Genomic DNA, 26,264 nt, shown 5'->3' with positions numbered 1-26,264 from the left:
ACTGGCCCTTTTACTGCACCTGCTGTTGTGTGCATAGGAAATGAGGATATCTAGAGTTCATTCCAGTATGCATTTGTGTGTGTGTGTGTGTGTGTGTGTGTGTACACAGGTTCAAATCCTCACTGTCACTCCAGAATTTTGCTTGTTGTGAAGTTAGAGAAGCTTTATTCGCAGCTAAGCTCAAAATCAGACAGGGATTTTTCAAAAGTTGGATTTCTAACCACAAAGCATTCAGGCAGTGACACGCCGCACAGCAGCAACGGGTACGCGTGCACCTTTACACACACACAGCATCAACACACTCAAATGTGATTGCGCTCTGCAACTTTGATAAGGGCTTTCCCTGGCCGATCTAAATCTAAGGTGGCTGGGCTCAGTGTTTGTTTCCAGTGCCTCAAAAAATCTGAGTTTAGAAAATAAGCATCACAGGAAAGAAGTGCTGCAGAGAACACAACACGGTAATTAAATGATAACTTGTGATACAAATATGATGAGGCAAATCTAGTCCCTGACAATCTTTGGATGATAGGGTTTCAAGTACTGGAGCACAAAAACCTCGTCATAGAATGTTTGTCATTTCAGTTGTTTCCTGAATTGTTTACTGCCAGATTTCCTGAAAATAGGGAACTTTTGTGCCACTTAGAGGTTAAACGGGGACAGAAGCACCGTGACAACAACGAGGCACGTAAACAATACAATTCTCTAATCGCACAAACACTCGAAAATATGGTGTAAACACCATGAGCTTTGTTCTCCCAGCATTTAACTGACAAAATTCTTCCATCTATTGAGGGAAATTCTTTGTTAGCAGATTTTTTTTTTTTTTTTTTTTTGGTTTGATTTTTCATTTCGTATTCTATAAGGCACATAATACAACTACACACACATTCAACTGTAGGATGATGTCTATCTCTTGGATTGAAAGCAGAGTTAGTTTCTGCATTCCTCAGCCTCTCTAACCAGAAGTGATGGGAGTTGCCTGCCTTTGTCCAGCCCATGTGTAGGGAACAGGAGGCATTGATTGAATTGCTGCTTGACAAAGCAGAAACGGCTTATTGAGCTAATGCACCTGTGTGTTGGGATCGATTTTGCAATGTCACTTCCAAATGCATAGCAGGAAGACAGAGGGAAAGGAAAGCGTGAGGAAATTGGAAAAGGAAGATGGAAAAGAGGGATGTAAAGATGCAATGAGATAAATACAAAGGTGGCAACATGAAAACCTTCAGTCTTTGGAGAACTGTCTTTGGCTTCTTTAACTCGAGCAATCCACACCACATTGTGTGTCTCTCTGTTTCCAGCTTTCTTTTGCTGGAAACTAATTTAGAGCCAGGTGCAGCAGCATGTAGCCCCTTCTTATTGATGACAAAGTTGTTTCTCCCAACATCCCTGCAACTATTTATTTCTTACCATCTGTCTAACTGCACCTTTGTCTCTCTTTCCTCTCTTTCTCTCTCTTACTTCAAAATGTGAGTCAGTCTTAATCGCTATCCCAGACAATTTCACCCCCCCCGTTATTGCTTTGTTTATTTAAACAAAAGGAATTTTGACTGAAAAATAATACAGATTGGAGGAGGGGAAAAAACGCCTAGTAATATGAGGGAAAGACATTACATGAGACAAAAGAAGTCAAGGAAAAGAACAAATTCCTTGCCTGGTTCGTGCATTTTATTCTGTACCTTCATGGTTCCTCTCGAGGCATATTTGTGTGTAAGTACTTCCCCTGCTGTGTTACTCTGTCAATCATGCAACTTCTTCAGCTGTTTGATACCTGGCAGACAGAGTGATGTTGCATCAAGTGTACCGAGACAGGCTTGTCTCCCCAACTGTTGTCTCTGCATGTTTGTCTCCGTCTCTCAAGCACTTTCTCTCTCTCATTTGAATTCTCTCCTCTCTTGCCCTTTTTACCTCTGCAGATTACTTCTGACTTACTTCAGTGGCTTGGTTCCTCCTTGGCTTTGTAACTAAGGAGACACAATAAACCAAACTGTCTTAGAATACATAACAGAAATCCATTTTTTTCTTTGTCCTATCTCGCCATCTACCATTTGGAGCAGCTGTTTCCATCTATCTATCTATTAAAAATGGAAACACTTCCTGATACGAAGCCGGTCATTATGAATTCTTACACATTCACAATCTTTTTTTTTCTTTTCTGCAGTATAAGCTTTTTTTAAGAACCATTTTGTGACAAATGGGTTCTACAGTATGCAAGGGTATATAACTATTCCCTCTTCCTGAGAAAGAGACGATGACAAATTGAGGAACAGGCTTGAAGACACCCAGGAAGAGAGAGCACTAGTCTTATTAGGGTCAAAGGTCACCCCACACGAGACGAGCTTCGTGCCGTCCTTTGTCCTAGTCACCAGAAATGAGGGGGGGACAAGGAGAAAAGGGAAGGAATAAAGGAATGCAAGCAGGTGATGTAAAGGACGGATGGCGTGATGGATGGCAGGGCTCCTTGCTCTCAGTATGTGTGTGCGCACATTTTGTTTGTGCACGCTCGAGCTTGTGCGTATGGCCCTACTGTTAGCCAGCGTGAGGCGTAGAGAGGGATGCATTGATGGACGAGGAGCCTCCTTTGCCGTTTCAGCACTGGAAGAGCTTAAAGCATCTGGGCCCCAGGGACGAGCCATGTCACCGTCTTCCATCCTAGTGACTTATGGACCTGCCATGACAAACACCTAAGTGCTGCTGTAGTGGGGTTGGGCGTTTGGTGGCCGTGGTGGGATTTAATAGTCCACGTGATGACAGAAGCCAGACTCCCTGGAAGGATCGCAGCCCCTCTGTTTTAAAACAGAGACCACTAAGTGCTGCTAAGCTTCCACATGCAGGCTGTAAAGCTTGTAGAATAATTTGTGAAATAATTCTGATGTATGAAAGTGTTGCAGGGGAGGAAATTAATGGAGAGTAATGTGAAGTCATCTCGCAAATATTTAAAATTGTTTTCTCATTATTTCTCTCAAGCTCCTTTGCGTTTGCATGCTTGTGTGTGTGTTTTTGTCTTTCTCCCTCTGCATCTCCCTTTTTCATACTGAGTTTAGGATTTAGCCTACATTTAGCTGTACAGATACTCAGTAAGGTTCTCTTGCTTTATTACATGTAAAAAGAGACATTTGCTTTGCATGAATTGTATTTTTGTCTGTTAAAAAGAAAAATTCTACCACTATCAGATCCACTTTTGAGCGGAAGAAACTATGTCAGAACAAAGCAGGGGGAAAAAACAACACGATTTCCGGGTGTATTATGCACAATGTATGTTACTACAAATACTGTCAATGTTTTTTGCTCTAGATGTTCACTGGTAAAAGATAAATTCACATTGTGTGAATAAAGAGAATACTGATGATTCTCAGTCAGGTAAAAGATGAAAAAAAAGTATTTGCCACTTCAGTGCACTAGGCATAGCCCTGTTCTGGGGATTGCACCAGTAATGGCACTATTAGACTTAATTTACTGCCCAAACTAATAACCTGAAATGGAGAGTGTGATGAGAATATCACATACATGCACACGCACGCACGCACCACAGTGCTGTGCCTTCAATCAGTTCTAATGCAATGAAATCAGTCATCTTGCTCCTCTCTCCCTATCTGTTACTCTCTGTCACTCTCTTTTCCCGTCATTCTTGCTTACACCGCCTCTTTCTCACACATCTGTCTTCTTCTTCTTCTTCTTCTTTTTTTTTTTTCTACCCAAAAATAGACCTTCTCACAGCGGACATTTTGACTCATCATAGTAGGAAAAGCACAGGTGTAACTAACAACATTAATGATGGCTCCATTCCATTTAGGCGTGCCAGTAATCCATGCCAGTAAGCCAGCATGTACAGTATCAGGGCCTTGGCACAGGTACATCTCAGTGGAATGCAGCCAGTGTTACTGTTGTTAGTTACATGTGTGTTTGACAAGTTAAAAAAGTCTGGCTGTGAGAAGGTACTTATTTCCATTGTTCTATCACTCGGTTTTATCCAAACTGACCTTCCTTTCCCTCGATCTCTAAAATATCGCTCAGACCGAGACTCTGACACAAGAGCTATGTCGATCCAACCTTACACGTTCACAGCTGTAGGGGTGAAGCAGTTACCTGCGTGCCGCCAGGGCCCCCTGTGACAATGCTGCAGCACCACAGCCCAAGTCCTGGTGGCTAATATGCTAATCAGGCCTTGTGTAAATGCTAATCTGGTAGTGATGGAGGAGAAGCTGTAATAAGATGGCCTTGGCTGGTCAAAATAAAGGTTATGGCACAGTAGAGTGTGAAAGTGACAAGTCAGTCTATCATCAGAGTATCGGATTAGGCCAGAGGACAGTACTAACCAGGTACTTTAAAAGGTAAATCAGCACTGAGCCAGTTAGAGTAGGATCCTTGATGTCTGAGCAGGTGTTCTGCCTTCAGCAGATGATGGAAAACACCTGCTGTGAAGTCACTGATTGGGATGTAGCTGGAAGTGCAACGTGCAGCTGCAGTCTTCTGCCCTAAGTGAGTCATTGCTGATTTTACCCTTTACGAGCCTTTTAGAAAGGTAGGGAAATGTTGTGGGTGACAACAAGGATTTGGCTGATATGTTTTGCTGTTGGCCAACAATAATGATACTGAATTTCTGGAATGAAGCTACTTTGTGCTTGTATATTTTTAGTCTGGTTGTTATAATTGGTTTAAAAATCCCTGTGGCGCACGCTAGGTCAGAATTGTGTTGGCTTAGTTGAGAGCAGTTCTGACACATTTTTAATCAAAAACTAATTTAAAGGAAAGAATTGAATAAATTCTGATTTTTTTAAACATTGAGGAATTAATAAAATGTCCATTACCTGACAGTATCTATTGGTGAAACAGCAGTACATTGCCTTTGTTTTGATCTCTGTCTCTGTCAGCATCATAGCTAAGGCTAAGGTTATTCTTGTGAGGAGTATACACACATACACATTCAAAATCGAGCACTTACAGGTCATGTTTGTTGTCTGATGGCTGGACTGAACACAAACTGTTTGCAGTAGTTAGACCTTGCTGTAAGGAGGCTTCAGCTTACTGGACTAGAAAGAGGAAAAGATGAAAAGAAACTAAATAATTTGTCGCTGTTGCTTTAGGCTTTAAATGAAATGCTAAATATGCATACTAGCTTTTGTGTGACGTGAAAGTAAAAAGTGAAAAAAGACAATTGCATTATGTTTTCTTGCGAAAAAGACAATTCCAAGTAATATGTAATTTAGTCTTGTGCTGAGTCTTACTTCTTATTGTTTAACCTTATTTATCTTAATATAAATGTAAAACATTTTCCAAACTGATGGGGCTTGGTTTTGTTAAGATTATAAAAAAAAAAAAACCTGCTGTGTAGCCAAAATAAAGCTGATTTCCTTTGAAATGTTAATGAATAATGTTGTGTAATACATGATGGAGCTGGAGACAGTCAATAGGGTACAAACATGAGTGTACATTGAGTGTGATGGTGAAGTGCCAGTGAGCGGTGTTGCTGTATAGGGGCCATTCTGTCCTCTCTGGAGTTCAGCCCAGTCCCTGTGGAGAGACTGAGTTTCATCCAAAGTCCAGCACATGCTCTGGCCAGCTCCCTCACTGTGTGGGAGTGTGTGACTGGGACTGTAAGCTGGATGACAGGGCGCACGTGTGTGTGTGTGTGTGTGTGTGTGTGTGTGTGTGTTTTGTGTGTAAAGCATGTTTGGTCATGGCAGTTTTATTCATACTCCGAGGATTTATTGTTTGAGATGGAGCGAGAACAAAACCTCCCACACATACTGTACTGTAGCCAGTGCTCTATAGGGTTAGCCATGCTGCTGCACGTCATCAAGGAGAGCAGAAGCTACATTCATGTGTCTTTTAATGGAATATGATGACTGAAGCAAGAGGTTCAGGGACGAGAGACTGGCTGAACTTCCTTTGAACTTGATTTGCATAATAACACACAATTAGACAAGGTTCTGTCAATACTGAGTTCACATATTTGCATTCAAGTACATGGCTGGACAAGCAGTGATGGTCAACATGGCATTCACGAGTGATTGCAGTGCCACAGACTCAACCACAAACTGCCTCATCAACTGTCCTTTCCCTTTCCCCCCTCTCTCCATCTCCAGCTCTGCCCAGCTACACTTGTGGTAACCCTGGACAACTGCTCAATGGCCACCAGCAGGGGTCCACGTTCAACATCGGGGACAAAATCCGTTACAGCTGCAGCCCAGGCTACGTGCTGGAGGGTCACACCACCCTGTCCTGCCTTGCCACATCAGCTGGTACTGCTGCCTGGGATTTCCCCCTTCCCTACTGCAGAGGTATGTAGGAGGAGACAGTGGACAAGTCAAAGGTCTTTCTCTTGAAATCTTTCAGTCCACAATGTAAACATTTTAATTGCATCTAATTTAGGTGGCTTTGTGTGAAAGTTTTATGACCCCCCCAGGGCTGACAGCTGTTTCAGAGATATGCCACAGATAATGTTATGTTTGATAAATATTAATAACAATGAAACGTTTGGTGAAATCATAGAGAGTTTATTTCACCATAAAATGTCTGGGAAATACAAATGCATGTTGGAATACAACCATTGGAATGCAATGCCCTTAAGTCCATTTTTCAAAAACTTGATGCAGACAACTGAAACATCAAAGGTGAAAGTTAGCATGATATTTTATCCATTGCCTCTGAAAACCATAAAACTCTGTATTGTAGATGAAAACACTGACCTTGCTTTTGAAATGAAGACCAACCAACCTTGGTTATATTGTATTTTATTCACCATTTGATAAAACCCATCCTCCAGCCCACACACACACGCACACTCATATATATTTACACATGCCTTTGCTTGACCTGACAGGGTTTTCCATGGTTAAACTGATATCTTATTTACCATGACAGGACCTCATGTGTTAGCTCCCAGTCAGGGGCTTGTGCCAGTTGTCCTTCGCTCACCGTTAGCAAGCACCCCTGCGGCTGCGACACCTGCCAGTGTGTGTTGTCTGACCCAGCGTGACACAGTTCTTGAAAATAGTTCACTGTAGGTAAATGTGATGCCATTGTGTGTCATTTTACAGAATTTCACTTTGTATAAAAGTGAATTTGTACATAATTGAAACGCACGCACATGCAAGTTTGCATGTCTGCTTAAGTCCATTTGGTCTTTTGCGTGTAAGTGTGTGTGTGTGTGCGTTTGTGTGTGCCTGTGTGTCCATGTGGCCAATGGTTTGTGTCAGTGAGCCTGCTGAGTAGAGCGCTGAGACACTGTGCCATCTGCAACCAGGCTGGGAGTCAGGAAGCCCACACAGGAGCACACATGGCACCAAGCGCCAGCACAGTCCCCACCCACCCAATCACATGCTGACACATGCACATGCCTGTTCTCCACAGCTAAATGTGAAATGCGAAATTATGTGTGCGTTTTGTAAGCTGCTCTTCACAAATTTCTAACATTTTGCATGTAAGAAACTTTCAAGAACTCTGTTATCTCCCTTCTTTTTTTTTTACATGTTTTCACCATAATCCACTAACAATTTGCTGTTCAGACCCAAACTCAGCTCTTTCATTCTCCTCCTCTTTGTCCACCAAGGCTCCGTCCTGGAGAAGAAAAATTGCTCAAGCACTGGAGGATGTGATTATGCCACCTTTTCAGCAGAAATTACATGCCAACAAGTTTTAGAAACTGACAGCTTCCCCTTTGATTAATTGAGGTCTCCCAGTGCCATATAAAAAACCAACGTGTACACCTGAGTGCTTCTTCATAATGCATAAGTGTATTGTTAATGTCACTCCAATTATAGAGTCTGCCCGTATGTGAAAGAGAAGAACTCGCGCTGTACTCTGGGAGCGCTGGAGAACATTTTGGCACGGTCACTATTCTGGACTCAGGAGAGGACAAGCGTGCCAGCACTGTCAGGCCATAGATAATAGCTAGCCATTGATACTCGTGGCCCAGATAGTGGTTTACATTTCCTGTCTAACGCTCATCAATTTGTTCTCTTTCCTATTATCTCTAAAACTACAGCACTTGTCATGTGAGTACACCAAGTGATTTAAAACCACAACATCACTCTTTTCTCTGCACTTTCAGAGAGAGAAAGCAGTGACTTTTGTTGCTGCGTATCTTTCCAGAAAAAGGCTCACTTCTGACGAGATCTAAATATCTCTGCATATACCTACAGCATCACACACACACACGCCGCTGTTTATCTTTGGTGTGTGTACGTTCTTTATTCTACGTATTACAAAAGCGCTGTGATTTGTAGTTGTAGCGTGTCACATTTAGTTGTCTCATTTAAAATTCCAAATATAGTTTTATAGCTTTTTGCTGTGTCCATGTTTGATGTGTATAAACATGCATTTTTTGATGCATATTAAACATGAATGTGTTTATAGCCTGCACGCATTGCCCATGCTTCCTCATATCTTGGTTACCATGACAAACGGGGGAATCAAAGTAGCTCCTCAGACTTTATGGAAAACCATGACATCGTAAGTGACAGCCTGAAAATATGCACTGTTCAACCGTGCGAAGCATCCTGACATCTACAATTGAGGGGGAAAATTGAATACGTTGCTGCACACCTCACATGTTGAAGAGTTCAACAGTACGGCTTTCATATGGTTCGTGGTGTAGCCATTTTTAGTTTTCCATTGTGTTAGAGCGCTCGCATCGGCCAGCAGCAGCCACAAAATGTAAAGAACGGGGGGGGGAGTCAAGGTGAAGGGGAGAGTTAGGAGAGAGTCAGATACTTCCCTTCAAGTGTGAAGAAACTGTCTTGTGTAGAATATCAATGCACTTCCTCATCCTTTCTTCTGTCTGCCTTCTACTTCCTGTCACTCCCACTGCAACAATCACCTGTCACCCCTCTCGCCATCTCTCTTTCTTCATTGTCCACGCTCCCTCTGCACTTTTCTCTCGCCCATCCTCACTTGTCACCTGTCATCCTCCTCATCCCCATCTTCTCTCCCTTCTGTCGTGGTTTCCCTCCTATTCAAGTTCACACCTCACAGGTTTCCGCTCGTCCGTACACTCCCTTGCCCTCCCTCAGGGGGGTTGCTGTTGTGACAGGCAGGATGGATGATGGACAGGGCCTGGCGCTTCTGAGCTCCTCCTCCCCACGCCCCTACCCCCCTCTTTGAAACACCCCACACAGCTAGCTGGCCGCCCACTAATGAATCTCATACCCCGCCGACATAGACACACAAATACTGACACACATCATATGTATCATTCAGAACTTCTTTTGATGTGTCCCCTCTGTTTACCACTACATACTGTAGTGATCAAGTCTGTATTTTCCACACAGTAATTGCAGCTCAGCGATCGCATGCTACCTCACTCTACAAAATTGTAATGAACATATGAGAAGCTGGGCAGGAGAATTATCTTGGCAAGACATTAAATGCATCCTTTATTATTTAATGGTCTCCTTAAAGCAGTCTTGAGGAGGAAAGAGTTGCTTTGATTAACACAAATCTGAATTAATCAGAATTTAATCACTTCCCCCCACGTTGCGTTAGGTTGCATCACGCATCCTAATACCCTGCTCCCTGCTGACTGTTGAAACACTGTGGGGCATTCTGAAATCCAATGGCTGCTGTCTCTCTGGCCCATGGCGAAAATTTCAGACAAAGGAACAATATGCTGTAACTCATTGCACATTTTCATGCTCGTGGATTTGGAAATCTGCACTTGGGCTCGTGGCAAAAAGATCATTTGTGGCCAGACAAAATGAATAAATAAATAAATAATGAATATATTTTGGAAAAATGCTAAAATTCACACGAGGTTCCTGGCAAAACTTCAGCCACAAAGTTTCCACTAAGTTAAGCCTTTGTGACATAGTCTGGAAGACTTTTCTTGCTGAATCATTATGTCTGTGTCATCAGTATTATCAGTCATGAGCATCTCTGTCCTCACAGTATTTTATTAAAGGGATTTAACAGGCTTGATTATAATTTAGCTTAATTGGTGTCTGCCGAAAAGGTTGTTCTTTTTTATTTAGGTAATTTGTATGGAAATTCTGTGAAATTATATAATGGTATGACATAAGATTTTTGAGCTTTTACAACATCAGAAGCTCTCCTTTGTTTTACAGAGTGAGTCTGTTACTTTAAGAGTGCATTGTATTATGTTAGCTAGTCTCTACAGCTATACACTCCATGGACTCAGTTTAAATAGTGTTTCCTGCTGGCTTGTGTTATATATTTCTTGCTAGAAATATATACCTAAAACGTGGACAGCACATCCTGGTGTCTGTGTCTCAGAAATAGACTAGACAAGAGCCAAGGACAAGTTTATGAATGAGTTCAAAAGATGGTCTTAAAAACGCTGCCAGTGAAAAACGCTATGTAGTTCTAAAAGTGACAGCTCCTTAGAGCCCGACAGGTGAGTATATGAATAGTGTTTATCTTCTCTCTGCAGAACAGCTGTTGCAGAAGGAGAGTTCATGTAATCAGTGCTGTCTTGTGCCAATATGGTGCCGGTGTTGAATAAGTCTACGATGACCAACTCAGATTTTAGTGTGATTACTTCATGGGTTAAACTTGACCTTTAGCTGCAGCGAAGCTGCAGTTTGTGTCCGTGTCTGTTCATCTTCAATTATCTCTGCACCACAAATCGATTATTGTTTTATACCTCCCTCTTCCACTAAGCCTCTCTCTCCTCTGTGCTCCCTGCAGCGGATGATGGGTGTGGCGGCACACTGCGAGGCCAGAGCGGGGTGATCACCACTCCCAATTACCCCGCTGAGTACAACAACAACGCCGACTGCACCTGGACCGTGCTGGCCGAGCCAGGAGACACCATCGCCCTGGTTTTCTCTGATTTTCAGCTGGAGGATGACTATGACCTGCTGGAGGTCAGCGGCACCGAAGGCTCTTCACAGTGGTGAGTAGTCAGCCTGCAGCATTTTGTCTGGAAAGTGAGCTGAGCTAGGGACAGGAAGGGAAGGAGAGTCCACTGGTGCTCCACCAGCCCCCAGGCACTTTTTCAGATGAAGTATTGAGGTGGTTATGTATGATCGGAAGTGGATGGGTGTTCGCTAGGTCCATTGACACTTAGAGTGCCTACAGCATCTGGACCACAGCTGCCTGAGATGTCTCTTGGAAATAGAAGAGGAACAAGAATCAATTCAAACATCAGGGTCATCAAATACAGAATGCAACTGGTAGTGTCTTTAAAATGAAAAGAGAAGCTCTTATTTGATATGCAGTTCATAGATTTTTCTCCCATCAGGGTGTATCTTGTTGTGTGTGGTTTAAAGGTGTAATTTGAACACTCAGTCTTGGTCATTCACTCATTCTCTCAGTTACTCAGTCTCACACAAACACACATAGCTCAGCTCTAATGATGAAGAGGTAGGATATCCTGGCGTCAGTGTGGGTCTCTCACCATCTGTGGCAGCTCCTCCTCTCTCTGACAACTCTCTCAGCTCAGGAAGTAATTAGTGAGCTCGATTACCACCGCCAGACGTATAGTGTTGTTTTACCCACACTCACACGTACTCACACACACACACACACACACACGCACACACACACACACACACAGTAGAGCCCATATGGGCGCAAATGGACATGTGCACATAAGCGTTCACACTTTCAACCACACTTCCATATATTTGCGCTGGCACTCTGAGAACTTGCACAAACACACATACTCTTTCACATTCTCTCTCTGTCACATTGTTCCTCCTTCGCTCACTTACCACATGAGGCTAATATTAGCATGAAAAATATACATGGACTATATGGATGAACCTCTCACGCACCATTAAAATCCAGTGCACTTTCTTTGTCTTGCTGGAAATGTAAAAGTGCAAGTTTAGTTTCAGGATCATGTAGAAGATTGGCAGTTCAGATAAACAAGAGGAGACAGACTTTGAAGTTAAAGCCACAGGCAGTTGGCTGGAAGGGACAAGGGGTAGCACCGGCTGAGTTATTAAACACTTGAAATACACAGACTTACAGAGAGAAAGACAGAGGGACAGAGGACTTTTTGATACAGCAAACAGGTGCAGAAAGAAAGTATGAGGAGTCATCTCGGAGTGAGTTTGCTCCCGGAAACTTGTGTCAGTTTCACTCATTCACTCAGTATTTAAGCAATAACCGTTCCCGAGAAGAAGACGATTGACTCTGAGCGCTCTTAAAACTGAGATTTGTGCCTTGTAGTTTGATATTAAAGTCTCTTTGAATCTCTGCTTGGCCAGCTGAGAGTTGATCGCTTCCCAGACTCCCACAGACGGCAGCCTGACTGTGCTTCTTTTGTACATTTTACGATGTCATCATCATCTTCTCCCAGACTTTGATTCGCTCCCTGTTGTCGCGTGGGGTGCCCAAATCTCTGCTGAGTCTGTCGTCTTTGCGGCGATTGTTGCCAGGGGCGCCTATGGTGGTGCACCTGCGGCATGGCTGCACTGTCTTCAAGAGCAAAGGAAAACAGTATGGGTGGGGGATGAAGTGACTAGAAAGAAAGGAGAAGGGCTATTGGCAAGCGATGCAGAGCGCAAGTCACAGTTGATCATGCACATTGCAAGGAAAGGGCAGCACAGGGGACAGAGGACACAGTGCAGACATGCTGGCTTGCCTCTATTGTTCCATTTTTTTTTTCTAGTCACGCTGGCTTGGGTTTTACCCACATAACGTTGACTTCAAAAGTGTGGGCTGTCCTGTCCCAAAGCACAAAAACTCGCCAGCCTATTTTTGACACAAGAACTTTATCTCTCAGGTGTCTAAGTAGCTGCGTATTTATAATTTTAGAGGGAGCAGGGAGCGGTAAGGATAGACAAAGGGGGTGACGGGGGTCAAACAGTAAGAATGAGCAGACACCAGAGGCGAGAAGTGTAGAGGAGGGCAGGACCTCTGGAGAACAGGATGGACGTGGAAGTGGAGAACTTGATAGATGGGTGGAGGGATTACGACTTTCCAGCTGGTGGCTAATTAGAGAGGTCAGGTGGAGCGCTATGATGGCACTGACCTCAAGCACACATCCTCTCAGTGAATGGCTCAATGAGCCCTCCACTGTTTGAGCTTGAAGATTGTGCCCTCTCTCCTTCTCTCACCATATAATTGGACTGGTCTGTGATTTTAACGCTGGTTTCCACAGGAAGAGCTGTGGTTTCGATTAAGGTGCTCCTCCATTTCAGGTGTGCCGTGAATTTGGGTTTACAATTCAAATGGGAATCAAATCATATTCTCATTACACTGACTGCATGAGGAAGTATTATGTATTACTTTCCATCAGAAAAGGTGTATAACTCCTACCTGGCTTCTTGTTTTTTCCTCTTGATTCTTATCTTCTTTCTGTGCTTTTAAGTATTATATCTCTTATCTGAAGTTAGAAGGCAGGAGCTGATGTATCCTCACGGCCGGAACAAACAGCAAGAATAAAAAGTGTTAGTGTGCTATGATTTCACAGCTATTGAGTGTGTATAAAGTTGGCATCCCACCATCCCTCTGGTTACTTAATTCAATCTGCAGGGAGTTGTAGGAGCAGTATTGATTGATACCTGACAGACAGGTTGAGTGGTCCAATAGGAGAAGGGAGGCCAGGGGTGAGGGTCAAAACCACGCTTCCCAGATCGATCCACAACGGCTCAGATGAAAGCAGGTCAAGTTTGTGCGCTCCGTGTACTACTGTTGTCTGCCTCTGTGCTTTGAGAGGAAGAGAATGAACCAGAGTAAACACCATCAATCACCATCAAGAACACCACCCCCCTTTGCATATTGTGAATCTGATCTCGCTCGCTTACGTTCTTGTTTACCGTGCCATCCGGTGATTTGATTGGCAGCCGTGCAGAGTTAGCATTCTGAAAAGAGAAGCAGGAAAAGACAGCCTTGAAGACTGAAGAAGCCTCGGGAGCTGAGATGTGCATGCGGATTGAATGTGGCAGTGGGAAGTGCTGGTAAAAACGGCAACTGAATTCCACCTCCACTCAGCATTACGCTGACAGGACTTCTTTGGTGTTGCTTGCCCAGGGGAACGCATTACTCTGCCATTACACTGTTTGCATCCACATTGATTTTCTTCCCCATCACTATCCACTTTGAGGTAATGTAAATAATGCCTGATGCTCACCAATTTCCAGATGCTCATTCGCCTCCTTGCTACTAAGTGGAACTCACAGCTATTTGACTTGTAATTTTCTTTGGCGCTCAATTGTTTTGCAAAGCACCATATTACATTTTCATCTACCAGCAGTGCTCCCTTGAGATGTTGAAAGCAACTCCCGCAGCACCTTGGATACTGTAAATAGAGAGTATAAAGTGCCTGAATCTGGAGTTGAAAGCACTCTGAATACTGGCATTACTAAAAAAAAAAAAAGGAACGAAAAAAAAGTGGGAATCTGTTGAAAAAATTGCCACATCACAGTTCAGTGATCGCACCATTTTTAGAGAAAGTGTTCCAAAACAAAACTTTGTGTCTTCGTTTTTTTTTTTCGTTCCAGTAACTTTTGCAAACTCTATTTCCCATGAGAGTTTTTTTTTTTCTTTTCCTTTTATTCCCTGAATCCATCTCTGACAACACAAAGCTCCCTGGGTAAATGCAACTTATTTCTTCCTGTTTGGAGATCTGAGAGCCCAATGAGTTTTGATCCCCGTAGGTAGCCTCTCATCCTTTCTCCTCTCTCTTTTAACCCTATACCCCGCGGACTTGAGACACTGACATTTCACAAACTTATAGATTATCTCTGCAGTGCTGATACGTGTCATCTTGTCCCAACCCGTGGAGGAAGCACGTCTGTGTGTGTGAGACAGAGTGAGACAGAGAGAGATAAAGAGTTGTTGGAACAGAGTGCAGAACACTGGATATATATTGATTGGCTGTTAGGTTGACTCACCTGAGAGTGAGTGAATAGTCTTCGGAACAGCTTTTTAAGTCCAGGGGCTGTTTTCTCTAGCCTCCAATGGGAGTTACAGCAATATGAGCATGTTTCATTTTTTTGTGGAGATAAATGCCTCAACTTTTGTTTTTGTGTTTTCAAAGAGATTGGTAAAGTTTTTTTTGTTTTTTTTTTTTTCATGTTGGGCTCATGAGATTTAAGTTTAGGTTTGCCGCAACTCAAATTCCGTTCTAATTTATCTTAGATGATCCATTGCCAGACGTGTGCATGTGTACATATCTACAGAACCATGACAGTGTGTATATTTACACTTGTGTGTAAATGTGTTTGTGTGCATGCCAACGGCTGTTCACTATGGGGGTAACACACTCATCACATACTCTCAGTGGGTGAAGTCCCACTACCCAGTGGGACTTCACAGCAAGCTACTAACTGCCAGCTACTAACTGCCAGTCATGTGCTTCCCTTTCCCTGTAATAAAACAGTCAGAGTGAGTTATTGTGCGACACATCCTCTGACCATTGTTTGTCTGGCAGCACAAGAATAGGTGGTTGCCCACCTGTGATCCCCGATGTCCCCAGTTTGAAGGCATAATTTAATGTATGTTTGGGTAGTGAGGCAGTTATTTTCAGCATTTCAATGCAGAGTTTTGGCAGCGTATGAAGAGGCATTTTGCATAGATGCTTTTTTTTTTTTTTGAATACTGTGTGATAGTCGAGTGGGCGTATATTCTTGGTCTGAATGTTGAATACATTTTTTTTTATCCATTTTCTTATGCTGTGGCCTGTTTCTCACAACACAGACTGGTGGAGTAAAGGAGGCGTTTCGCTATGGAGCTTTACCGGTAATTCACTGCAACATCACTAGTCTGGTCACGTCTAGGAGGGTCTGACTCTGGCGATTCTCTCCTTCTCGCTGTCTTTCTATAGCATTCTTAGTCAGTCAGTCTCTCTCTCTCTCTCTCTCTCTCTCTCTCTCTCTCTCTCTCTCTCTCTCTCTCTCTGCTATGTGGGTGTCATAAAACATCTGAGTGGATAGTTTGGTCTGATTGTCTAATGAAAGTCTATGGTCTTTCATTACACATTCTGTAGTCATTTACTATAAGTGGTTCTCTCCACATAAATCCCACATACAAATCATCCAAAACAAAATTAAACTTTGGACAATGAATAGCGTGCGTTGAATTCAGCAAAGTTTTCCAGATCCGGGAGTTTGTGATGCAGCCCGAGGTATTCGTGCGGTGCATGTCAGAAGATTTTCTTTTGATTTGTTCATTCACAAACACTGGTTACTGTTGACTCATGTATTCCCCCAACATTGCATGTCTGTTGCAATGGGGATGATGTTTATATCTAAAAGCCCACAACTATACTTCGCTAAACTTAACAATAGAGAAAGCTCATGCGGAGATAAACTTTGGTTGAGATGGAAATGTTTCGCGGCTGATGTGAGGGATGGTAATGAAGCCCTGACGCACGTCAAGGATCATCGCGTCAAACACACCAAAATAAAAGAGCCCCCAGATTGTGCTGTGAGGGGGTTATATATACCAGCCACATCTATCACATCCTCTTATCTGGCTGCATCTAGATCCCTGTCTGTTTCTCTCTTACTCATTCTTCCTCTCTCTGTCTACCTCCACAGACTCTCTAGACTCATCTACCACTTAACCTTTCACTGTTCTCCAGCCAGCAGATGCTGCAGATTTCAGACCTGCAACAGAGCTTGGGCAGTTTGAGGTCAGATCCATAAAAGATGAATTGTGCAGACATCATAATTCTTTTTTTTTTTTTTTTAGTTTCAGTGTTTTAGTTTTTCCCTTTTTTAAATCAAAATGCGTCCACCCATATAGAAGGCAGTGATTCATTATGTGTTATTCCATCAAATCAAGGTTTAGCAAATAATGTAGGGTGGTATTACTGGTACAGTATGTTGGATGACTTTTGAATGGCTCATCTGTAAAACAGACCTACAAATTTTAATTTTAATTTTAATTTGTCTAATCGTTCCAAGTCTCAGCTCTGCTGTCTTCTCTCACTTCTTTTTCTTGCCCTGTTATTGTTACATATCCAAAACCATAGTTTGGCTTGCGGGCCTGTTCTTGACCAGTGGATCAATAGCTGTTGTTGACAGTCTCTCCACCACGGCCCCTCAAATTACATTTGTATGTGTCAGGATTTATTAACAGCAGCCCTTGGTTGAGGACTCAATCTGCAACGTGGCATCGATCAAAACTGCAGTCATGATGAACTTTGCGCCACCCGCCAAGAAAAGCTCCAGCGGAACATTATCTCCAACACCTGGTGCCGCGTTGCAGATTGGCCAACCCCAGCACTCCACACTTTGTCACATTGCTCAGGCTGAGAGCTGGAGAGGAAAGGGGATTTGGACTGCAGAGAGCAAGGTTAGCAAAAATGGGCCAAACCTTACCCATGTAGTCTATCAGCCTTCAAGGCTTGCTTGCTTGTTTTTTTTTTTTTTTCTCCTCAAGGTGAGGCCTATTTCACTTATATTGTTAAAATTACACCACAACAAATGGGGGGAGGTATTTTATTCTTGATAATTATGTATCATTAATTGTCATTGATCATCTGTGTTATGCTAAGAAACAGCAGGTGCAGCAATTTACTAGGCAATTTTTATTCTAACCTATAAAGCAGCTCCCCTGAGGCAAGCAGCCTGGATAGCAATGTGACTGTGTAAGCATGTCTAGCCATGTGTTACCTCAACCCCATCCCACTGAGACCAGAGAACACGCGGAGGTTAGAGGTAATGGGCCAGATCACTGTGCACTGACTGGGTGTCTCTTTAGTTGTGTTTACTAAGCACTGCACCACTGGGATCCAATCTGTCGCTTTTAACAGTCCCACAGATGCACTAATGGCTTCTGATTTGTACACAGAGACATATTTGAAGTTATGCACATTGGCGCCCTGGGCCTGCAAATGGATTGGAGGCTTTTTTGACATGCACTGTTTCACTTACGCAAAAAAGAAAAAAAAAGCGACAACTTGTTATAAGTAAGTAATGTCCATATCTCAGTAGCTTTCCTGTGGTACATTTATGACAATTAGAAAATATATGTGTGAATAATCCTCTTATCCAAGTGTTTTGGCTGTTTTTCTCTTGATCTATAATCCGTCAAACTCTTAATTCTGCCCTTCTGGACATCGGAGCATGGGGTCTGTTTATCCTCTTTACTTAATAGTGTCGTCTGTCTTCCTACTTCTATTATTTGATTAATTATATTATGAGATGAGTTGTGGAACTGTTGATACCAAGGAGTGCAAGGATCAGCATAGTCAAAACCACAATTATTCTCTTGTTCCCCGGAGCTTTCATCATCTGTCACGTTTGTGGGAACAATTGTGGTACGTTCGTGTTTTTTCTGCGGCTTCCACTGACGCTTCATCCCACCGCTCGCTTTGATCCCTTAAATCACTTCCTGGGTCAAGTGCTGCTAACCTAAAGGATGGCTTGCTTCAGAGGCTTTTTTATTATGGTGTGATCAAAAGAGAAGAGAGGCTATATGGAAATAGTTTTTGAGTGCCACGCTCGGTCAGCATCACTGTTTTCTGCCAGATTATTGTGCCTTTACCTTGACCTCCCTCAGTCTTTCTTTGAGAGTGCGATCGGGGGCGCCACACCAAGCTTCGCATGACTGTGAGAGACGTCACACCAGTCGATTAATCAATCACACTAATTAGCCAAGATACAGCACTAGGAAGAGGGAGGGCTGAGAGGAGAGGCTTAGAGGGAAAGGAACATGTGAAATCAATTGGCTGAACGCACAGTGCACTCAGTGGTCTGCCGTAGAGGACACTGGGTACGGCAATTAGATTGTAAAAGCAGGGCAGAGAGGACAAATACACACAGTCCTTTAATGCCAAGTCACTGCATTACATCTGATTGTGTAGCGGCAGGTGTGTATGTAAGTGCACATGGACACGCGTGCACTTGACAAGATTCTCCTACACTGAAAAAAAAAATGTCCAACAGGTCCTTGAATGTTGTCCAGTATTGTGTCTGAAACTCTGAATTTAAGTCAGAGTGGTGTAATAAACCCCTTCAACTGAAAAATCGAAGAATTATTATTTGAATTTGAATTATTTGTTGGAGATGTTAGCTTAGAGTGACAGTCTAGTCCAGCATGGGCCTTAGAACCTACTTCTGCACCTTGTTGTTTTACTGGCCACAGAGACATGGATTACAAACCCTTCAAATTTACAAACCAGACAGCAAAGGAAAATAAAAATCAAAATAGATTTATTTAAAAGATAGAGACACCATGATTTGACAGTAATGATCATTTAATGCATCATTACATTTCTTAGTGATTATTTCAACACACAGCTTGTTCTTGTCATGATCAGAACCTGATATATAGACATAAGTAACTTTTAAGGTGGATCTTTCTTTGCAGTGTGGCCATGCTGCAGTAACAGCAGAACATCTTGTCCCTGAGTATCCCCTGAGTGGACGGAGATGTCACCGTCTGATCTGGGTCACTGCTCAACCACAACACATCCCCTATTCTCTGTCTCTAGCTTCCCTTTTCCACAGAGCAGCTTGCAAATATAACAACAAAGAGCACAAACATGACACATACGTAGCCGCTGCTTTGAAAAACTAGCCGTCTTGACAAGTAATTTAACGTGACAACATCAGCCAAGGGCGTCAGATAATTCTCCCTTCTTTCCAATGCAAGTCCGCTTGCTTTTGTTGAATCAAGTGCCATTGTGCTGATACTAGCAGAGTGATCTGCTGTTTGCAGACATTTGCGCTTGTTTGTACAAAATCCCTGAAACAACTGAGACCAGTAGATTCAACTCAACAAATGAAACGCCAAATGAAAAAGTCTGATTGCAAAAACTTCTATCGATCTAAAGAGGAACTCATTTGTAGTGAAATATGGCCCGCACTTCAATCCCAAGTCAAACATGTGCCTTAATTCTTAACGGCTGAATCATTCTGGACTCTTGGGAACATATAGACAAGTGATGCAGGAGACATAGAGACATAGAGACAGAGAGAGAGAGAGAGAGAGAGAGAGAGAGAGAGAGAGAGAGGATACACTCACTCACACACACAGCAGGGGTCCTCTTCTACATGCTTTGAAACTCGTGATCTTTCATAAGAGTGTTTTAGGGTCACATTTGTGGCAAAAAAAAAGAAGGAGGGATCAGAAAAGAAAGAGTGAACCCGCAAGGTGAAATAAAGCAAGGACGTGCTTTGCTTGGAGTGTAATATATCTTAATCTTCTTTGGAACAGCAGGACGGGTTCCACGTGTAAATATGTGTGACTGTACAGTCAGTATGTATTTGCTCCTCGCGTGGTGCCCCTGTGAATGTGTTTGTGAATGTGAAGAGCGGTGGTGAAATATACCCCTCCTCTTCCCATTCATCAGACAGAGGTTGTCTTTTCTGTATGAGGTGACACTAGGCCGACCTGAATATATTTACAGAGGAACCTTTATGAACTCTGCTGAACGTGCCTTGACCGGCAATTACAGGCCGCACAGCAGCACGCCTCCATAAAAACTCCTCTCAACTGCATCAATAAACAAGCGGAGGCAAAGGGAGACAGGCAATGTTGTCCCTTACCGAAAAATAAAGCCTTAGCTGCCCCGTCAAGTCTGTTGACAGGCAGTGTGTTGATTTAAAACTTTTGCTAGTTTGTACAGTAGCCTAAATTCACATTGTTAATAACTGTGTATGTTGTATGTCTTCAATGATTCCATTTTTTTAATGCTGCACAGACAGACAGATAACTTGTGAGCGCAAATTATCTCGTTCATTCAAGTGAGTGTCTTGTGTAAATTCCTCAAAATAATAAAAAAAAAAACAAAACTTGTCGATTTATTACATTTGCATGAAAAAAACCCCCACAAACGTATAATAAATGCAAAATGTAATAACTTAATGCAGGTAAAACGTTATTACATTATGCTTTCAGCATTTTTATTGCATTACGGGTGGGCTATTAAATTAAGATTTTTATTGCATTTTTATTACATTATTAGCCGTTCCTCCATTATGAGTTTCTGCACAGGTGTTTCCGTGGCGTAGTGAGTGAGGTTTAGAGTCTCTTCGTGTCTTCTATTTTATTCTTGACTATCCAATTATAATCATTGCAGACAAGGCTGTTGCTTCTTCAGAGGTTAAGTGAAAGCCAAAGTGATATAGTGGTTATGTGATCCATTAGACCCCCCCCCCCCCTCTGTAAGTAGGTTTTTGCTGGGTAGAGATTTTTGGAGAGTGCCAGAGAGGTGTCAGCATCATATTGATCCCTCGGCACTGCAATCTGTCTTAATCCCACTTTCCACACTGACAGAATGAGACAGAAGCAAAGACACAGGGACAGGAAAAAAAAAAAAAAAACAACAACTTTTATCTTGACAAAGCTTTAACATAATATGTCTGCGGTGACAGGACTTTATAACTTTAAACAGATTATTGGTTGTCTTGTAACCAATAGTTACAGTAGTTAGTAATCTAGAATTCGATGGTTAGTCTACTGTTGATCCCACAGAGTTGCTAGGTTTTGGAATTTAAATGCTAAAATAAATAAGTGGACACACACACACACACACACAAACACACACATACACACACACACGCACTTGCAGTTCATTCTAGTGTACCTTGTAGCAAAGGTTATCGGTGTTAACCCTCTTCTCACATGCACACCTCATATACTACTGACACTGCAACCTTCTGAGACATTGAGGCTGCCTGCTTGCCACCCTTCGTGTTTTTTTTCTTTTTTTTAATTAGATGGTTTGATTAGAGAACATTGACAAAAGGGGTAGGTGGGAGGGGGTGGCAAGGAGAAAAAATAATTAAAATAGGGATTAGTCTGGTCTGGGGCTCATGCAGACAGAATTAACAGCGAGGGCTGCCTGGTTCTATCACTTGCAGATCAGTGTTGCTAATATCACAGTGTTATTAGCTTCACTATCCTCCCCAACCGTGTGATAACGGAGGATTACGGAAGGTGCTGTGGTCAGTGAACCAGGAAAAAACAGTGCGATTTGTCTTAGCATGGATAATTAGCGTGCTGTTTGCATGGATGATATGGATCAGGGATGAAGCTGTTCTGCTGACAGAGGGCCAGCTTTGGAGGCTATACTCTATCCCAACCCAGAAATACACATATAAACATGCAGAGTTGTTGCAGTCTTGTGTGCACGCATGAGTAAACAGAAACAGGCATTATATTAGATTGTTTACTTGGTCAGTATGGTAGAGAAAGCAAATGTCTGCAGGCCTGCCTCCAAACAATGACCTGTAGAGATGTTTCCCCTTTCTGTTTGTTCACTCCGCTCTGTCATGATAATTACTGTTGCTGTCGTGCCCTGGGTCTAGGATACTGTATAATGAAGTGCTTTGTTTGATATGCTGCTTTGCATGGGCGCAGGTTGCTATCGTGTATTGTACATTTGACTTTCAGTTTGCTGTCAGATGCTTTTGCTCATGTCAGCGTTTGAATCCTGTTCTCTGGAAGTAAAAGTTCCCAGAATCTATCCACTCGGATAATTCACTGTAATTCTGCGCTGCCGTTCTCAAGCTAAATTTTTTTTCATTTCTTATCTCTGGTTTTGTATCTACACCACTTTGTCTGAATGCACAAGACACAATGTCTTGCATGTAGGACAAGGATATCTCTGTGAAATATTATTGGCTTATTTATGTGGTTAAAAAGAAAGAGGGTGCTATTGTGAAATAACTGCGATGGCATAAAGTGGTGTTGGTGCTCTTGCATTACATCCATTGTATTCATAAGTAGCTGCATTAAAGTGTGTGCAATTATAGGTAGGGTAATAACCTGTGAGAAGAAACTCTTTGATCTTTTTACCCCTCTTTAGCTGGACCTTAGCAGCAGAGCCTGTCCTATAAACACGAATGTCTGTCGCTCACTGGGGGATGCACTGTACAGTTTGAGGTTTACAGTCAGCGGTCCATATAATAGGTTTTGACCTAGTCTTGTTGTTTGAGTTGCCTTTGCTTACAGACTCCATGCTGTTAGTAAGAGCTTTAACTTTGAAGGGTATTTTTTATGTTTTTGTATCAGAGGTGAAGAAGAGTCATATTTACCCCTTTAATATGCTATAAATAGCACCGTCAGAGCAAGGAAGAAAAATAGCATTGCTGAGGGATTATTCTGCCTTTTCTTCTCTTGGTGTGGAAGCCATGGGGGAGGGAACTGGGGAGGGCTCGGCTATAGGATACACCAGAGCTAATACATGTCATACCTCTTTAGCATCTTTGCTTTTTTTCCATATACAGCTCACTGACACCGTCTTTGTGTGGACTTTCCCTCCTCCAGTTCTTTTCTTCTCCAGTTCTTTACAGCATATACCATTTTCATCTCGGCTTTTTATCTTACCCTTCACAACAGCGCCTCCCCTCAAAGCACACTCTTTCTCCAGGATCTTTAATTGGCCTGCTGTAAGCCCCTTTATTGTATTTATCTGTTCATTAATTCTTCTAAACACTGTACCACCACAGAGCTCTCTCAGGTTTCTGAGAGAATGTCCACTTTGTTTACCATAGAAAGTTTACACTTCTAACAGATCTATAAATATGTCATTTTATTTTTTTTAAGTTTGAAATATGATTAATCTTGAAGTGAAAAGTTTTTCCACTGATATGGGATAAACACAACTTTGCTGGTGCAGTGATCCGTCTTTCTCTATGTAATTTAAAGATGCTGTCAATTCATTTCCATTTATTGATTCCTGAAAAAAGTAAAAATGCAGTGAAAACACATTTTCCAAAATGACAACGCGGGTTGAATTTTAAATACAACCCATTTAGTGGGACTTTTAGATGAATATTTTGCAGCGTTCCTCTTCTTCTGTGACTTAATTCATTCCATGTCTTCTTCCTTTTGCCCATGTGCCATGTTCTTGATTCCAACCCTTGGCCTGGTTATGGCTCAGGAAGCCCCACAGCAGATTAGCTGAGGCTTTAGCTGTGGTCCTGACATCAAAGGTGCACGGAAAGAGGAGGAAAACTGCAGAGGAGCAGAGACACAGGACAGCAAATGCTGGCAGCCGACGTTAAAGGGGAGAGGGGAGAACATTCGAGCAAGGCTGAGCGAGAGATGAGGAGGGTGAAGGGCCGTAGAAAGACAGGGCAGCTGAAACTGAGTGATCAGTATTAGCAAAGAGCAAACAGACTGGATAGAGAGGAAGAGAAGTAATGAGTACAGGGTATTCAGATCAGACCATGTTCAAGTAGTGTTTGTGCCGCTTCATTTCCTTTCTTATTTTACTCTGTCTACTGGAGATGTCAGATCAGATGGATTTTCTTCATCTCATGACACCAAATGAAAATTAAACAATTACAATAACATAACTGAAAATTTGTTTTGTATTTTGTGATTGTACCCAGGTCTTATGGAGTATACGCAGTGGGATATAAATACTAAATGTACATTACTCCGCAGAGTAAAGCAATTGACTGATGTTCAATTGATGTCTGTCAGAATTAAACTGGATTAGATGTGATGAGACACTGATGATCCTGTGGGGAAATCTGGTCTTTATAACTGAAAAAAACATGTATGGTATTTTAGCAGATATAGATTAGAAAATGAGATCCTTACAGTTCACTACACAGAACGTTACAATCACATATATACAGGTTAACAGATACAGTATTTCACCACATACTATGTAGTTCACTTGATCTAAACTGAAGGTAATTTTACAGACTTTATATATAGACTCTATATAGTATATTTTGTGATGTTTTCACTTTGATTGTACAGAAATTATCACTTAGTACACAACGACTGTAATCTAAAGTAAATGTAAACCTCTCCGCTGATACAGAGTAAGCCAGTAAGATCATACAGGCAGTAACTGAACTTCCAATATGTCTAGTCTCAGCAAACACAGAACAGCAGCTTTAAATTCTGCACTGTACAGCATGTTGCTTACAGCACAATCTTTGTATTACCTTCTTATGTTTGTTTCCCTTTGTTAGACACATTCAAACTATTGCTTGTATTTATGCAGTTTGTTTTTGTGTCCCTTCAGAGAACAAGTTAGATGCTAAAAGCTGCCACCAAAGCCTGCTACAAAGCTGGATTTTAATGTCATATATTCTTATCATCGTATTGATTTCTTTACTAAAACTAAACAATGTGAGCAGAAAATATTTTGTTTGAAAAAAGAGGCTTATAGCTGATTTTATTAATTAAATTAGCATTTATTATAAGCTAATGCTGTTAAAAGATTTGAGGGTACACTTGGCAACTCCCTTTTTCAACTCCTCCAGTTGCCTTTGATTAATGATTTTCTGTTTTTGCTGGATGTCCGACCGACAAATGTGACAAATTGCGATGCAATTTACATGATCTGAATTTCACCCTTTACTTACCTTAGTGCTCTATTTGCTGTGTGTTCAGCGCAGGAGCGATTGAAGAGGGAGGACGGATCCAAAAAAAAAAAAGGGAAGAGAAGACTTCATTGTTGCATTGTTTTTTTTTAGAAGTTGAGCTCTGTTAGTTGTCACCGGATACGGGTAGTGGATGATAGTCACTCATAGCATTCACCCTTCCCTGAGGCAACCCTCCCCCTGCCAACCCAGGCAGAGTGTGTTCACAGAAGTGGTGAATTTGAGGCTAATTATCAAGCACACACTGCTGCTCAGGGAGCTCCGTGGCAGATCCCAAGACAGAGGAAGTGTGAACATAAAGTTACACACACATGCGTGCACTCCTGCACACACCTACACACACACAAGAGATATATTTTTAGACGGAAGATATTTGGGTGCTCATGGGCAGGGCATTAAAGTCACATCATTTGTTTAACTGTAGCTAATTGCGTCCAGCGGGATTGTTTGTTGTGATTGAGTTTTCTCTTTATGATGCAAAGAAAAGGAGGAGGAGGAAAGACAGAACTTGTACAAGCATACGTCTTATATAATGTTGTTCACAGCCCACATTCTCTCTCCATTCCAGTCCACAGGAAATAGACAGTACCTCTTATAGTTACACATCCATTTCAGTCTCCCTCTTACTGTTATATTACACACAATTATAAATAAATGATTATATTTAGATTCATATTTCTTTAAAACAGCCTGACACTGGCTAATGAATATCAGTGTTTTTATTTTTAACCCGAGAACACAAACTAAAATCCTGCTGTTAAAACACTGTATCTGTCAGTGATGGTTAATGATCTGCTTTGGGTATTACTTCTGGGATGTCATATCATTTAGAGATGTAACATTAGTCTTTTTTAGGCAGTGCAGAGACTCATGTTTTTTCAGAGTGAGCAAACCTTTTGATTAGCGTTGTTCAGACAACCAGGCTGGCGTTGTCATATGGCTGTTTACCTTCTTTACAGATAAACCATGTCTTTAAAAAACAATGTAAAGAAATGTAAGTGTTGAGCAGTAGAAATACAGTGGAATGAGTAGCAAGAAACAGTTCCT

At 42.1% G+C, this 26,264-nt stretch overlaps 1 protein-coding gene across 1 annotated transcript in view; it reads left to right on the top strand.

Annotated features, from left to right (window-relative positions):
- The window catches only part of csmd2 (CUB and Sushi multiple domains 2), a 224,401-nt gene that overhangs the window by 57,366 nt on the left and 140,771 nt on the right, over positions 1–26,264 (top strand). Inside the window, exons 4-5 of the mRNA XM_041052918.1 lie at positions 6,084–6,278; positions 10,645–10,852. Of these exons, the coding sequence (XP_040908852.1) occupies positions 6,084–6,278; positions 10,645–10,852 (403 nt within the window). The remainder of the gene's footprint in view (positions 1–6,083; positions 6,279–10,644; positions 10,853–26,264) is intronic.

The sequence above is a fragment of the Toxotes jaculatrix genome, chromosome 13 (assembly GCF_017976425.1).
Source record: "Toxotes jaculatrix isolate fToxJac2 chromosome 13, fToxJac2.pri, whole genome shotgun sequence".
Classification (NCBI taxonomy): Eukaryota; Metazoa; Chordata; class Actinopteri; family Toxotidae; genus Toxotes; species Toxotes jaculatrix.
This window is presented reverse-complemented; position numbering and strand designations above follow the sequence as displayed.